Source organism: Trachemys scripta, chromosome 5 (genome assembly GCF_013100865.1).
Source record: "Trachemys scripta elegans isolate TJP31775 chromosome 5, CAS_Tse_1.0, whole genome shotgun sequence".
NCBI classification, from domain to species: Eukaryota; Metazoa; Chordata; order Testudines; family Emydidae; genus Trachemys; species Trachemys scripta.
Window position 1 is genome coordinate 132,251,106 of NC_048302.1, and position 16,104 is coordinate 132,267,209.

General features: G+C 47.9%; 1 protein-coding gene across 1 annotated transcript in view; it reads left to right on the forward strand.

The window, feature by feature from the left end:
* The window catches only part of PTPRA (protein tyrosine phosphatase receptor type A), a 242,743-nt gene extending 227,146 nt beyond the window's left edge, over positions 1–15,597 (forward strand). The window contains exons 17-24 of the mRNA XM_034771308.1: positions 130–279; positions 1,388–1,481; positions 6,936–7,012; positions 12,249–12,383; positions 12,922–13,047; positions 13,673–13,824; positions 14,462–14,597; positions 15,182–15,597. Coding sequence (XP_034627199.1) covers positions 130–279; positions 1,388–1,481; positions 6,936–7,012; positions 12,249–12,383; positions 12,922–13,047; positions 13,673–13,824; positions 14,462–14,597; positions 15,182–15,256 — 945 coding nt within the window. The 3' untranslated portion in view covers positions 15,257–15,597. The remainder of the gene's footprint in view (positions 1–129; positions 280–1,387; positions 1,482–6,935; positions 7,013–12,248; positions 12,384–12,921; positions 13,048–13,672; positions 13,825–14,461; positions 14,598–15,181) is intronic.
* The last annotated feature ends 507 nt before the right edge of the window (positions 15,598–16,104 follow it).

Below are 16,104 nucleotides of genomic sequence, written 5' to 3' on the forward strand. Positions count from 1 at the left end.
CTTTGGGTTCCATCCTTTCCACACACGCTCTCCTAGAGTGCACTCAGTCTAAAGACAGAGAGCTGAATGGGTTCAGAGCATGGTACGGAAGCTGCCATCTCTCCCTGTAACCTCTCCCTTCCCTTTCAGATGCAATATGTTTTTATATACCAAGCACTTCTGGAGCACTATCTGTATGGAGACACAGAGCTAGAAGTGACCTCGCTAGAGACCCACGTCCAGAAAATCTACAACAAAGTGCCCGGGACCAGCAGCAACGGGCTAGAGGAGGAGTTCAAGGTGGGTTTGCCAAAACCATGCTGGCTCAGTGCCCTTGTAAAGAGAAACCAGGACCAGGTGTCTCATGAAAGTTGTATCCAATCCCATCCTGAGCTAGCAGGTTCTCCAGGGAGAGTGACCGCCAGACTCGACAAAATGCTAGGCAGTGCCTGCAGAGGGAACAGCCCTCCGCTGGCACGAAGAGGCTGGATGATCTGTTTGTTCCTTAAATATCTAATAGAAGGCGGCCCTTAGTTCCCCCAGCAGGAACATTTCACTGGAGTGTGTTTGTTGTAACCAATGCAGTTTCTCTGTAAGTGACACCTGGAAGCCAGCTGGTTTGAGGGTTTGGAGGAGACCTGTAGGGGAATGCTAGCTCAAAGATTAGGGAAAGCAGCTGTCAGCTGAGAAGCGTGGCCTGGGACTCCTGAAACGAGGGAGTCCTTCAAAGCCAAAGTACACATGAGCTCCTAGTGCCCCCTGCCTTCCCACTGCTGGTTCCCAGCTCAACAGCCAGGACTTAACGGGAGGAGGCAGGACTGGGTACAGTAGAGTGGATTCTCTCTGTCTAGCCACTTTTATGGTCCCCATTGCTGTAGTGTCAATGTCTGTGTCTTGCAGAGATCAGCACTAGGGAACTGTTACTATCCCTGTCTGACAGAGGGGCCTCTGGGGCACACGCAGATGAAGTGACTGGCCCAAGGCCACATAGGGAATCTTTGGCAGAGCCAGGAATTGAGCCAGGTCTCCTGACCATCCTTATGAGAGTACAGAGGGGGATCGTAGCTCTGACAGCTCCATTGCAGAGTACAGTGTGCACAGCTGCATACGATGAGACGCAGGCCATGGCATCATGCAGAGACCCACCTCAAGGCTCATTATTTAAAGGAGGGGAGGGATGGTGAAAGCGTGAGCTCCCTCTGCTGGTGCATATCCCAGTGGCTGGGAACTGCTGGCTTGAGGCAATTCACTCAGACTTGGCAGTTGGCTTGGATTGGCACAGGGCCTGGGCAGGCGTGCAGGCTTGGGGCAATTGGCTTGGACTGGTGTGGGGCGTTTTGACTGTTATGGTCTTGGCTTCTTTTGGTCATTTGAAAATTGTAGGTTGATTTTATCGTCCCCCATGCAGAAACTAACTTCAATCAAAATCCAGAATGACAAGATGAGAACAGGCAACTTGCCGGCAAACATGAAGAAAAACAGGGTGCTTCAAATAATTCCATGTGAGTTTTTCTTCCTTCCTGCCTAGGGCAAAGACACACTCAGGGGACAAATGAATAAATATAGAGGGTAAGTCATTTGGGAGGCAAGAGGCGTCAGCAACTGCGGAGAAGGTGGTTCTCGCACCAACAGTAGTTTGTGAAGGGGATGGGGAGGAACCACTGTGAGTGGAGGGAGCAGAGTGGTCAGCATAAGATGGAAGGCTTTGAAAACAAATGAGGTAAATTTGAAGAGGATCCTGAAATGAATGGGGAGCCAGTGGAGGCATCTGAGCATTAAGGCTGTAGCTGGACTTACCCAGTCTGGCTTTGGGCCCTGCCCTTGCCTCGGTTTCCCCTTCTCCAGTTTAGAAAACTTCACACTGCAGGTGTTTTCTCAATAATTCTCCCCTTTTGGGAGTCTGATTTATTAAAAAAGTTGAGAACTTCCCCCAGCCTTCCTAGCTGGCTCACACCCTTGGTGGAGGGCTCTTAGACATGTCCATGCCAAGGCTTTCCTCTAGCAGGCTGGCTCCCCACTCTCCAGCCCCCTGACCCTTTGCCTGGAAGCTAAGGGGCCTGTAACTCTGTACAGAGCAGCTCTTCTGCTCCTTTGAGTCTCTCTTCAAACGCTCCCTCACTGAGTTCACGCTGCCTTTTACATCTTCTAGTATAACTGGTTCTGAGTCATATGCTTTGATCACGTGACCTCTGTATTCATTCCCTCCATCTGGGGAGATGGGCGAAGCCTGGCTGTTAGGGCCAGCTCACTCTGTGGCAGGCCATGTGCTCACGCTTCTTGGTGTTTGTGAGAAGCTGGGCATCTGCATGCAGACTAGAAGAGATGACTCACTGCACAGTACAAAGTAGCCTGCCCAGGAGATCATTGAATCATAGAAGATTAGGGTTGGAAGAGACCTCAGGATGTCATCTAGTCCACCCCCCTGCTCAAAGCAGGGCCAACCCCAACTAAATCATCCAGCCAGGGCTTTGTCAAGCCTGACCTTCAAAACCTCTAAGGAAGGAGATTTCACCACCTCCCTAGGTAACCCATTCCAGTGCTTCACCACCCTCCTAGTGAAATAGTTTTCCAAATATCCAACCTAGACCTCTCCAACTGCAACTTGAGACCATTGCTCCTTGTTCTGTCATCTGCCACCACTGAGAACAGCCGAGCTCCATCCTCTTTGGAACCCCCCTTCAGGTAGTTGAAGGCTGCTATCAAATCCCCCGTCACTCTTCTCTTCTGCAGAATAAATAAGCCCAGTTCCCTCAGCCTCTCTTCATAAGTCGTGTGCCCCAGCCCCCTAATCATTTTTGTTGCCCTCCTCTGGACTGTCCAATTTGTCCACATCCTTTCTGTAGTGGGGGCACCAAAACTGGATGCAGTACTCCAGATGTGGCCTCACCAGTGCCGAATAGAGGGGAACAATCACTTCTCTCAATTTCCTGGTAATGCTTCTACTAATGAAGCCAATATGCTGTTAGCCGCCTTGGCAACAAGGGCACACCTTTGGCTCATACCCAGCTTCTCATCCACTGTAATCCCCAGGTCCTTTTCTGCAGAACTGCCGCTTAGCCAGTCAGTCCCCAGCCTGTAGCAGTGCATGGGCTTCTTCTGTCCTAAGTGCAGAACTCTGCACTTGTCCTTCTTAGAAATCTGATGAGGTTCTTTGGCCCAATCCTCCAATTTGTCTAGGTCACTCTGGACCCTATCCCTACCCTCCGGCATATCTACCTCTCCCCCCAGCTTAGTGTCATCTGTGAACTTGCTGAGGGTGCAATCCATCCCATCATCCAGATCATTAATGAAGATGTTGAATAAAACCGGCCCCAAAACCAACCCCTGGAGCACTCCGCTTGATACCGGCTGCCAACTAGAGATTGAGCCGTTGATCACTACCCGTTGAGCCCAATGATCTAGCCAGCTTTCTTTTTACCTTATAGTCCATTCATCCAGTCCATACTACTTTAACTTGCTAGCAAGAATACTGTGAGAGACTGTATCAAAAGCTTTGCTAAAGTCAAGGTATATGACATCCACCGCTTTCCCCCATATCTGTAAAGCCAGTTATCTCATCGTAGAAGGCAATTAGGTTGGTCAGGCATGACTTGCCTTTGGTGAATCCATGTTGACAGTTTCTGATCGCCTTCCTCTCCTCCAAGTGCTTCAAAATGGATTCTTTGAGGACCTGCTCCATGATTTTGCCAGGGACTGAGATGAGGTCTGTAGTTCCCCAGGTTCTCCTTCCCTTTTTTAAAGATGGGCACTATTTGCCTTTTTCCAATCGTCGAGGACCTCACCCAATCATCACAAGTTTTCAAACATAATGGCCAATGGCTCTGCAATCACATCAGCCAACTCCCTCAGCACCCTCGGATGCATTGTGTCCAGCCCCATGGACTTGTGCATGACCATCTTTTCTAAATAGTCCTTAACCTGTTCTTTCACCACTAAGGGCTGCTTACATCCTCCCTATACTGTGCTGCCCCATGCAGCAGTCTGGGATCTGACCTTGTCTGTGAAGACCGAGGCAAAAAAAAGCACTGAATACTTCAGCTTTTTCCACATCAACTGTCACTCGGTTGCCTCCCCCATTCAGTAAGAGTCCCACACTTTCCCTGACCACCTTCTTGTTGTTAACATACCTGTAGAAACCCTTCTTGTTACCCTTTACATCCCTTATTAGCTGCAACTCCAATTGTGCTTTGTTTGGCCTTCCTGATTATACCTCTGCATGCTTGAGCAATATTTTTGTACTCCTCCCTAGTCATCTCTCCAAGTTTCCACTTCTTGTAAGCTTCCTTTTTGTGTTTAAGCTCACCGAAGATTTCACTGTTAAGCCAAGCTGGTCACCTGCCATATTTGCTATTCTTTCTGCATATCAGGATGGCTTGTTCCTGCACCCTCAATAAGGCTTCTTTAAAATAAAGACAGCTTTCCTGGACTCATTTCCCCCTCAGATTAGCCTTCCAGGGGATCCTGCCCATCAGTTCCTTGAGGGAGTCAGTCTGCTTTTCTGAAGTCCAGGGTCTGTATTCTGCTGCTCTCCTTTCTTTTGTCAGGATCCTGAACTCGACCATCTCGTGGTCACTGCTGCCCAGGTTGCCACCCACTTCTACTTCCCCTACCAATTCTTCCCTGTTTGTGAGCAGCAGGTTAAGAGGAGCACAGCCCCTAGTTGGTTCCTCCAGAACTTGCACCAGGAAGTTGTCCCCAATACTCTCCAATAACTTCCTGGATTGTCTGTGCACCGTTGTATTGCTCTCCCAGCAGATGTCAGGGTGATTGAAGGCCCCCATGAGAACCAGGGCCTGTGATCTGGAAACTTCTGTTAGTTATCCAAAGAAAGCCTCATCTACCTCATTCTCTTGGTCTGGTGATCTATAGCAGATGCCCACCACGACATCACCCTTGTTGCTCTCGCCTCTAAACTTAAGCCAAAGACTCTCAACAGGCTTTTCTCCAATTTCATGCTGGAGCTCTGAGCAATCATACTGCTCTCTTACATACAGTACAACTCCTCCACCTTTTCTCCCCTGCGTGTCCTTCCTGAACAGTTTATACCCATCCATGACAGTGCTCCAGTCATGTGAGTTACCCCACCAAGTCTTATTCCAATCACATCATAGTTCCTTGACTGTGCCAGGACTTACAATTCTTCCTGCTTGTTTCCCAGGTTTCTTGTGTTCGTGTGAAGGCACCTAAGATAACTAGCCGATTGGCCTACTTTTTCAGTACGATTCAGGAGGCCTCCCCTGTTGCACCCTCCTCCTTGTGTCTCCTCCAGGTATCCCACTTCCCCACTTACCTCAGGGCTTAGGTCTCCATCTCGCAGCGAACCTAGTTTAAAGCCCTCCTCACTAGGTTAGCAAGCCTGCCTGCGAAGATGCTCTTCCCTCTGTTCGTTAGGTGGATCCCATCTCCTCCTAGCGATCCATCTTCCTGGAACAACATCCCATGGTCAAAGAATCCAGAGCCCTCTCTCCGACATCACCTGCATAACCAGGCATTTACTTCCACAATTCGATGGTCCCTACTTGGGCCTTTTCCTTCAACAGGGAGGATGGACGAGAACACGACTTGCACCTCAAACTCCTTTATCCTTCTTCCCAGAGCCATGTAGTCTGAAGTGACCCTCTTACGGTCATTCTTGGCAGTATCATTGGTGCCCACGTGGAGAAGTAGGAAGATGAAGAGCCAGAGCCATGCAACACGTCATGCAGATTTTTTTTTCCGTCTTATCCACCTGTTGCGTTCCATCTGATAGTTGTCTGGGACAAGGGACTGTCTTTGTTAGTTATCTGTGCAGTGTCTAGCACTGATCCGTGATCCTAGATGCTACTGCAATACAAATTAATAATACTAATGATTTAGGCCATGTGAATTTTGGCTGTGCGAACCGTGCTCCATGTGCTTGCAAGCAATTATTCTACAGTGTCTAGATACTGATATGTGAGGGTTCAGATTGGGGGAAAATAAACACTAGTACTCTCCTAAGCCCCACCCTCTGTTGACACCAAAATGATAAGTCACCCTTAGCAGACTCTGCTGGAATTCCATGGTCTCTCTCCTTCCAATCTTTGATCCATGAAATAGTTAGCAGTTCTGACTTTTAAATTGTCATCATTGGGCTTCAGAGTCAACACCCCATTGGTCTGAAAAGGAGTGGTTCAGACTGCTGTGTAGACAGCACTGCATTAGTTCCTGGATTCACAATTCAGGTTGCAACCATGAAGGCTAAAGACTTAACCTCAACTTTCATTTAAAAGAATTAAAATGGTAGTCACCGGGGAAAAGTGCAGTCTTGAACTGAGATGGCAAATGGGTGAATATTTGCTGTGCTCATGCTAAAGGAGGCAGACCATGCTGGACAATGTCCATTCCCAGTATGGTTTAGGAACAGAGCTGGTCAACATTTGAGATTTCTGGTTCATGAGAAATTTTGATGTTTCAGAATTTGAGTACCACTATTCATTTTTTTCCAGTGAAAATTTCTGACCAGCTCTATTCCTAAATAGTTTCACCCAAGGCACAAACACTTCACTCTGCTTTAGTGTGTCGTTAACACTATGATTTATCTGTCCAAGAGCCCCAGGGTTTCCATTACTATCCATTATCTGAGCCCCCCACAATCTTTAATGAATGTATCCACACAACACACCAGTGAGGTACGAAAATGCTGTTATCTCCAATATGTAGATGGGAACTGAGGTACAGAGAAATTAAGTGACTTGCCCAGGGTCACACAGGGAGTCTGGGATACAGCATGGAACTGAATGGAGGTCTCCCAAGTCCCAGGCTGAATGGAGGTCTCCCAAGTCCCAGGCTCCCTGTTCACCAAGCCATCCTTCATCTCAGTTGTTTCAATCTGATGGCACCCTTGGGAATCCTAAGGTTGATGCCCGAGTAGCAAGTGTCTGTGTTTTGAAAGTATTCCCCAAAACTCCAACCTGCTTGTCTGGCTTCTATTTTAGATGAGTTCAATCGAGTGATCATTCCAGTGAAGAGAGGTGAAGAAAACACAGACTATGTCAATGCGTCCTTCATTGATGTAAGTTCTTGTTTCCTGTTACTCTAAACATAGACTCCACAACCTGCAGCCAATAACCCTCCACCTCAAACACAGCCAGGATGGGCCTAGTCTTGAAATGCTTGCTTTTTAGTGTGTTGGGTTTTTTTTATTGTATTTAGAGCTGATGGAAGGTGCAAGGCTGACTGGGGACTGGAGTCCCCTGTTTATCCTGATAACATGTACAGCTCAGGAAGAAGCAGCGTGAGCTTCCATCCTGCCCCACCATGACCTGAAGAGACGCATCTCAGGGTGATTTCAGCCCCGTTAGGGTCCTCCACTGAGCCCCCCAACAAGTTTGATAGTGACTCTAATGATGTGGATAACTGTCTGCTAGGCATAGAACAGGGACTACCAGCTCCTTTCATTTGGCCACTAGACAATGCAATGTAATAATAATATACCGCTCTCAAAGCCCTTGACAAAAGCAGATCAACCTCATTATCCTCAGACTGGAGTAAATGAGGCAAAGAGGTTAAGTGATCTACTCACCAAGGGCTAGATCACACAGTCCTTGCTGATAGGTAGTCCTGTTGGTGTCAACGGGAAGCCTCTCATTAGCATTCATCTACACGCAATCCACCCAACAGTGAGTAAGTGCTATAGGACCCAGGTCTTTCGACACCCAATCCTGTCTCTAACCCCCAGATGACAGTTGCTCCCGAAGGCAAGTCATTTTTGATGATGAATGTCCTGGGCTAGATTCGAACCCGTGATCGAGAGGGGAAAGGCACTGTATCACATTCATAACGCCCTGAGCTATCTATCCCCCTGCAGTGTAATTTTCTAATGAGTATCATCCATAACGGGTTAGTCCCGCTATGCTGATCTGTCATTACATTCTGACTCTATCTGTTTCAAACAGAGCGCAGTATAAGCAGCTCTCCTGGCATCCCAGCCCTGTTTGTTTGTCATGAATCTAGGTCAGAAAGCCCTTGATGCGGTGTAGGCAGCTTTGTTGAGAATTCAATTTCCTGCCTCTACTGAACTTTGCTTGACTGAGACGCTCCACATGACTAAGCATCTTTGTGTTCTCACTGCAAACTCTGATGAAAAAGAACAACAGAAACTTTGTCAGAAGGAGGAATGTTTCTTGGTTGTGGAACAGCAGTTGTCACCTTGTACTGGAGATTGCAGTGTAGGCCTGGTTTTGCTCCTCTCTGCTTAAAATTCACAGTAAAAGCTACATCGTTAAAACTGGTAGGTTACCCATGGGCCCAGGGTAAAATTTTTCTACAAAATTTGAACTGACTCAAACAAGGGGTTCCTGAATTATGACAGCCTAAAAGCGGGTGTTCTCCATGGTCCAAAGAGGCTTCTGATGTTTTGGTCATTTCGTGGTGGTGGTTTTTTGCCTCTCTGTAGCCAAAACAAAAACTGCAAAGAGGAGAAAAACTCTTAGTTTGTTTGGCAGCCCTGGCAGTGAGCCAGTGCCCAGGACCAATATTTAGCTGACTAAAGCGTAATTTCCAAAGACCTCATCTTTTTAATTTGGACCATCACTGTGGATTGTTGGCTGTGCTTAGCCAAGCACAACCTTGCTGGAGACATGAGCTTTCCTCTAAGAAGCAGTAAAGTCTGGTCCTGATTTAACTATGTTGCGTTAGACACTGAGTTAGTTAATTTGGTGTCATCCCCTTGTGTGGACACTTTTAAACTAGAATCTGAGTGTTCACACAAGTGACCAGCAGCTGTTTACTACATCAGTTTCTAAAGCAGTATAGTTAAATCTGAACCATTTTCTTTTGTAGACAAGACCTAAGTCTGTAGCCCCTTACTGTGCAGAGACAGAGCTCAGATTTGATGTCACTGCATCACCGTGAAGGCTTCTTACTAGAATAAAGACACATTTCTACCAAAAGCCTCATCAGCCCCCAGACAAGCTCGCTAAGGACTGGCAGACCTACCAAGGCTTCTAGGGACTTTGAGTGTCCCCAGTTAGCCCCCTGAGGCTGGGTGGGGTTCTCTTTCATGCAGACCTGGGTAGGTCCACAGGAAGAGGATGCCAATTTGATTCCTCCAGGTCCCCTGTGCAGTCCATTCCACATCCGCCTGCAGCCTTCCTAAGGTCTGCAGGAGCCAGGCTCTCTTCCTACCACTGTTGGGACTGAGTGAGTCAGGACCACAGACCCTGCCCCGCATTCCTGTCGGCCTCTGTATTCCTCAATCTTCCCCCACCTGCAAAATGAGGACAGGAACACCCGCCTCACAATGAGGCTGGGAGGCTTAGTGAGGGTTTGTCAGGCAGTTTGAGATCCGCAGGTGGAAGGTACATGAGAAATAGGACCATTGTGTGGTGCAGAAAGCTGGAAACCCAATCTCTGGCTCTTTGTACCGTGGGTTACAGCTCTCATGAGCAACATGGGCTACTTACAATGCGTGGCAAAGACCCAAAAGGAGACGCGCTGCCCAACACGACAGAGGCACGTGCTTGAGATGCTGTAAGGCTCTTTACGTAACATGTACAAGACTCTTGATCATCTGTTTCCTTTGTGTTATCACTAATTTACTGGACCACCCTATGTGGGGCAGAGTGATTGGATAGCTAAGCTCAATGATGTGCCTGTGATGTCATAGCTGAAAAGTGGGCCTGGGAAGGCGGGATGCATTGGAATTAAAGGAGTTGGCGGGTGAGATTGCAGAGCCATTAGCCATTATTTTTGAAAACTCATGGCGATCGGGGGAGGTCCCAGATGACTGGAAAAAGGCTAATGTAGTGCCCATCTTTAAAAAAGGGAAGAAGGAGGATCCGGGGAACTACAGGCCAGTCAGCCTCACCTCAGTCCCTGGAAAAATCATGGAGCAGGTCCTCAAGGAATCAATTATGAAACATTTAGAGGACAGGAAAGTGATCAGGAACAGTCAGCATGGATTCACGAAGGGGAAGTCGTGCCTGACTAACCTAATTGCCTTCTATGAGGAGATAACTGGCTCTGTGGATGAGGGGAAAGCAGTGGATGTCTTATTTCTTGACTTTAGCAAAGCTTTTGATACGGTCTCCCACAGTATTCTTGCCACCAAGTTAAAGAAGTATGGGCTGGATGAATGGACTGTAAGGTGGATAGAAAGCTGGCTAGATCGTCGGGCTCAACGGGTAGTGATCAATGGCTCCATGTCTAGTTGGCAGCCGGTTTCAAGTGGAGTGCCCCAAGGGTCGGTCCTGGGGCCGGTTTTGTTTAATATCTTTATTAATGATCTGGAGGATGGTGTGGACTGCACTCTCAGCAAGTTTGCAGATGACACTAAACTAGGAGGCGTGGTAGATACACTAGAGGGTAGGGATCGGATACAGAGGGACCTAGACAAATTAGAGGATTGGGCAGAAAAAAACCTGATGAGGTTCAACAAGGACAAGTGCAGAGTCCTGCACTTAGGACGGAAGAATCCCATGCACTGCTACAGACTAGGGACCGAATGGCTAGGTAGCAGTTCTGCTGAAAAGGACCTAGGGGTCACAGTGGACGAGAAGCTGGATATGAGTCAACAGTGTGCTCTTGTTGCCAAGAAGGCTAACGGCATTTTGGGCTGTATAAGTAGGGGCATTGCCAGCAGATCGAGGAACGTGATCGTTCCCCTTTATTCGACATTGGTGAGGCCTCATCTGGAATACTGTGTCCAGTTTTGGTCCCCACACTACAAGAAGGATGTGGAAAAATTGGAAAGAGTCCAGCGGAGGGCAACAAAAATGATTAGGGGTCTGGAGCACATGACTTATGAGGAGAGGCTGAGAGAACTGGGATTGTTTAGTCTCCAGAAGAGAAGAATGAGGGGGGATTTGATAGCAGCCTTCAACTACCTGAAGGGGGGTTCCAAAGAGGATGGAGCTCGGCTGTTCTCAGTGGTGGCAGATGACAGAACAAGGAGCAATGGTCTCAAGTTGCAGTGGGGGAGGTCCAGGTTGGATATCAGGAAAAACTATTTCACTAGGAGGGTGGTGAAACACTGGAATGCGTTACCTAGGGAGGTGGTGGAGTCTCCTTCCTTGGAGGTTTTTAAGGCCCGGCTTGACAAAGCCCTGGCTGGGATGATTTAGCTGGGAATTGGTCCTGCTTTGAGCAGGGGGTTGGACTAGATGACCTCTTGAGGTCCCTTCCAACTCTGATATTCTATGATTCTATGATTCTATGATTCTACTTTGGGGTCAGAATCAATGCTAAAAAACAAGGTTCCCCAGGAAGGGAGAATGTTTTGACTATGTCTAAGTAATGGCCTGTAGTGTGAGTCCTCACCATGGAGCATGACTGAGGCAGATTATGAGGCATAACAGAGCTGATAGAGCAGAGATGAGTGATGGCAGAGCAAGAGCTGTTGCCATCTTGACTTTTTACGTTTGGATAATGGGATGAAAGGGCAGCCTCCAAATACGTCAAGGGTGTAGGTGCTAGAAGGGGAAAGCAGTTACTTATGTGATATACTGGGGATAAGCCAGAGTGATGGGTTTACGTCCTAATAGGGGAGATTGGAATGTGATGTATTGCCCTGTGGAACAGTCTCCCTGTGGTGGAAGCCTCATCACCTGGGACATTTAAAACAGATCTGCACCCCCTGTCTGACCCTGTACTGGCAGGGAGGGTATAAAGGGCCATTTCTATCTGCCGTGAAAAAGATAAAAAACCATGTGCTACACAGCAGAAGATCTACACCAAGTAATTTGTACAAGAAGTTGGTCAAGCGTCCAACTTCTGAATGAAAAGGAAATGGGATCATAGAAGTTAGAGATGGAAAATGGTTTGTTGCAGCACTGATCCCCTTCCCTGCCTGTGCAGAAGACAGCCAAGTTCACAAGCCTTGGGCAAACAAGGACCAAGTTTTTCAACTGCCACCAGGAAGGGATTTCAGGTTCTGGTTGGTGTGGGGAGAGAAATGGGCGAGACTGAGCTTTGGTGCGGTTTCCTCCTGAAACCAAACACATTGGTTTCATATGAGCTGTGCTTTGGAGTCTGTGATCCATCCACAGAACTCTCCCAGTGAGTTCCCACCCAGTTCCCCACATTGGTGCCCACTGTCACCAACCCTTCACGCTTCTTGTCCATATGCTCTGCACCATCTGATTGAAAAGTTCATCCACAAAGAAATTACTAAGTGGCTGTGAGGGAGTTCATAGCAGCATAGCTCTGTGTCAGGTAAAACAGCTGCTGCTGCAGATGCTGACAGCACTGGGGTGATTTCTAGTCTGCATCAGTTCTGCCGCCCCAACAACTATGGCTTGAAATTGCAGGGTTATCGCCAGAAGGACTCATACATTGCTAGCCAGGGCCCTCTCCAGCACACAATAGAGGATTTCTGGAGGATGATCTGGGAGTGGAAATCCTGCTCTATAGTTATGTTAACGGAGCTGGAAGAGAGAGGCCAGGTAAGTGCCTGGGATTAACTAATCCTGCAGCTGGTGGGAAAGCAACATCATTATGACTACATCACTGGTGGGAAAAATCAATGCAAGACCCTACAGCCCTTTGACGGCCCTATTACTTGTTCCCAACACATCCCAAATTATGTAACTATTTAACTCGCACGCACCCAACCTTCTCTGGAGAACCTTGTGCTGCAGCCCGACTTCCAGTTTTACCCCCAAAGAATCCACGTGCTTATAGACACAGTGTAAATTTCAAATGTGAGGAGATGGGACAAGGACCCAAGACATTCCACTCCCAAAACACCTCTTGGGCTAAATGGCCACTCACTAGTTACTGTCTGTGTGCTGGCCAATGGAGAGCAACATCACTCATGCACAAAGCTAGAGAGCAGCATCCTAATTCCCCTCTAAACCTCTGAGTCCCATGGCTGGCCTACCGAGGCCGCCTCGTAACAGACCCCTCAGGCCAGGATGGGGAGGAGGGGATTTCACACTGCCACATGAAGGTTTCTCACCTCCTCACCTCATGCTTTCTCAGGAGAAATGTGCCCAGTACTGGCCTTCTGATGGCTCTGTGTCCTATGGAGACATCACCATGGAGCTGAAAAAAGAGGAGGAATGTGAGAGCTACACAGTGCGGGACCTGCTAGTAACAAACACCAGGGTAGGAGTCTCTCTCCCTCACCATGGAAGGCAGCTGTGGGATCTCTGGGCACTTGCTGTAGTTAAGCCCTGGTTCTGTCTATAGGTGCCCTGTTTCCCCTTGCTCCTGCAGCCCTGTCCCAAATGCTGATTCTCCCCCTTTCCCCTGGCCCCTCCTCAGCTTCCATACCCTTCCACAGTCGCCCCAAAATGACACCCCCACTGTCAGTTCCCTCCCTCTTCACCCCACTCTCTGCATACTGCTGTCCTATCCCCTTCCCCGTTGTTAACCCTCCTCTCCCACTGACTTCTGGTCTTGCCTTCCCCCACCAGAAACTGTTATCCACTCCCTGCCCCCCACCTCCCTGCTGCCATCCAGCGCATACTCTTTCCTCTGCTGGCTCCCTTCTGGGCCACCCAAACCCTCCCTGGTTTCCAGTTCCCAACTTTGTCCCCCAGGGCACCCCCCACCAACTGACTCCCTGGCACACTGCCACTGGTCCTATTGGGCATCGGTTGCCACTGCCCTTCTGATCATTCTCTTCTAACCTTTCTTCCCAAGCCCTTGCAACAGTCTGTTTCCAGCTATGCACCTGGATTTAGGTTGGTCCAGTGGAGTGAAGTTGTCATTGTTTTTCTCCTGCAAGGAAAACAAGAGCCGGCAGATTCGACAGTTCCATTTCCATGGCTGGCCAGAAGTTGGAATCCCTAGTGATGGGAAAGGAATGATCAATATCATTGCAGCTGTGCAGAAACAGCAGCAGCAGTCTGGGAACCATCCAATCACTGTGCACTGCAGGTACAGCCCCGTCAGGGCAAGGGACGGACACAGCATTGCTCTGGTCTTGGGTAACTGTGATAGATCTGCAAGCCAGTGAAAGGGACTGGGCTGGTGACCAGCGTCCTCAGCCCAGTGATCAGGAGCAGCACAGACAGCTGTGGTGCCAGGTTCCCTCACGCTGCCCCAGCCAATCTGCCTCAACCTGGAGCTGGAAGGGTCCGGGAATACTTCTGTCACCAGGCCCCATTCAGTCCTTGGCGTCTCTTCCTCCTATATCAGGGACAATTGAGTTTGTGGGGGGTTTTGATTTGGAGAAATTGGGAACTGGTCTGAGACCACTCAGCTCATGTCATAGGATGTCCAAACCTCCTTCACCATCTGACTAGCTGTTTGACCTCCTAATTCTGGCCAGACATGAGCTGGTGCCCAAGACAGGAGGGAACAATGGATAGTTAGTCCAATGGGATGCTTCACATGAAAACAACTGTCTATAAATGGTGGTTAAACTAGAAAGCACAAAGGAGACTGTTCAAGATGTTCACGTTCCCCAGCATTTCCCTCCCACTGCCTGAGTTGGAGCATCCATGCAGCCAAATGAATGTGCTCTGTACTGATGTTCACTTTTTCTGTGCTCTTCTGTTTGTCTCTTTGCCAGTGCCGGGGCAGGAAGAACAGGAACCTTCTGTGCACTGAGCACTGTCCTGGAAAGGGTTAAAGCCGAGGGGATTCTGGATGTCTTTCAGACAGTGAAGAGTTTAAGATTACAGAGGCCGCATATGGTGCAGACACTGGTAGGCACGAGTTATTGCGTCGTCACTACCTAGCTCCCTTCATGCCTTAACAGATCTCAGTTGAGATGTGCCTGCAAATTTTCCTTCCTCTCAACCAAGTTTTTTAAGTGGAAATTTCCCTAGTTAAAATAGTCCTAATGGTGGGGGGGAGGAGGAGGATTCTCTCCCCTACCTCCCTTCCTGTAGAACTCCGGTTGTTAGGAGGAAGGGGAACTGTGCTAGGAATAAGGAGACCTGATTCTGTTCCAGACACTACCACTGACTTTCTTTTTCACCACGGGAAGTTACTTACAGACAGAAGTGCCAAACATCCGTAGCTTCTGCCAAGCTACAGATGCCCAGCACCTTTGAAAAGCAGGCCACTAGCCTCTGCATGACTCAGTTTTGCCCATCTGTACGATGGGAATAATGGTGCTTCACCCTTCTCTTGTAACGTACTCTGAGATATGCGGTTAAAATTGTTTTGATACAAGACTGGAAGGACCACTATGATTATCTAGCCTGACCCCTTCATAACACAGACCATAAGTGCAAAGTACCTTTCCTCATCTAATGCTGTGCTTTTCCTCTCCCAAACATCACAGGAACAGTACGAATTCTGCTACAAGGTGGTGCAGGAATACATTGACGCCTTCTCAGACTACGCCAACTTCAAGTGAAAAAACAAAACAAAAAGAAACAAATGACAGAAGAGTTGCCTTCTTTAATATTTTGTAATATTCTGTTTGTTAATATACCCCCCAAAATATGTGTATATATCTTAACTGTTTTAGAGATTGGTACCATAGGCTTCATATTAGCTGGAGATTTTATATGTAGCAAAAGTGTTAGCGCGGATACTGTTGGCTCCTTTTTTTCCAATGTTTTATTGGGGAATTAAATAGCGTGATGTTTGGATTAATATTGTCAATCCATCTCTCTGCTGGAGAGTTGATATAGGCTGTTGTTTTGTTTGTAAATCTTTTTCTTTTTCCCTGAGGGAGTAAAGCCTTTTTAAAAATCATAGTATTCCGGATCTCATCTAAAAGCACAAGCTTTTCCGAACCTATGGGGAAATGGTTTCACATTTTCCTGCTGTTCTGCTCTTGAAAGAAAGAAAGAGAGAGAAAAAAGCTTATTCTGTATATATCCTAGTTTTTGTATAAAAAGAGAAAAAGCAAAAGTTTCTTTCTCCGGGACTAAATAACTCTGCGTCACCAACTGAAAATGGTAATGGACTTGTAAGTGGCAGCAACAGTTGGGATTTCAACCAGAAAAAAAAGGATTTTTGCTCCCTAAAGGAAACTTCCATGTATGTGTGCCAGATTTCAGATTGGTTTTATCTGCCTCTCAGTCACAGCCTTGTCTGGCAGTTATTGGCAGGCAGCACGGTAGGTCGTTTAGATGTCTAGCTGAACTGCAGGTGCAATCACATACGTGGATGGCCTTACCTGCTCTTGCAATTAACAAAGGCCATTGAAATCCTCTGGCTCTGTCTGTCCATCTGTGTTCATCAGTGAACAGTAGC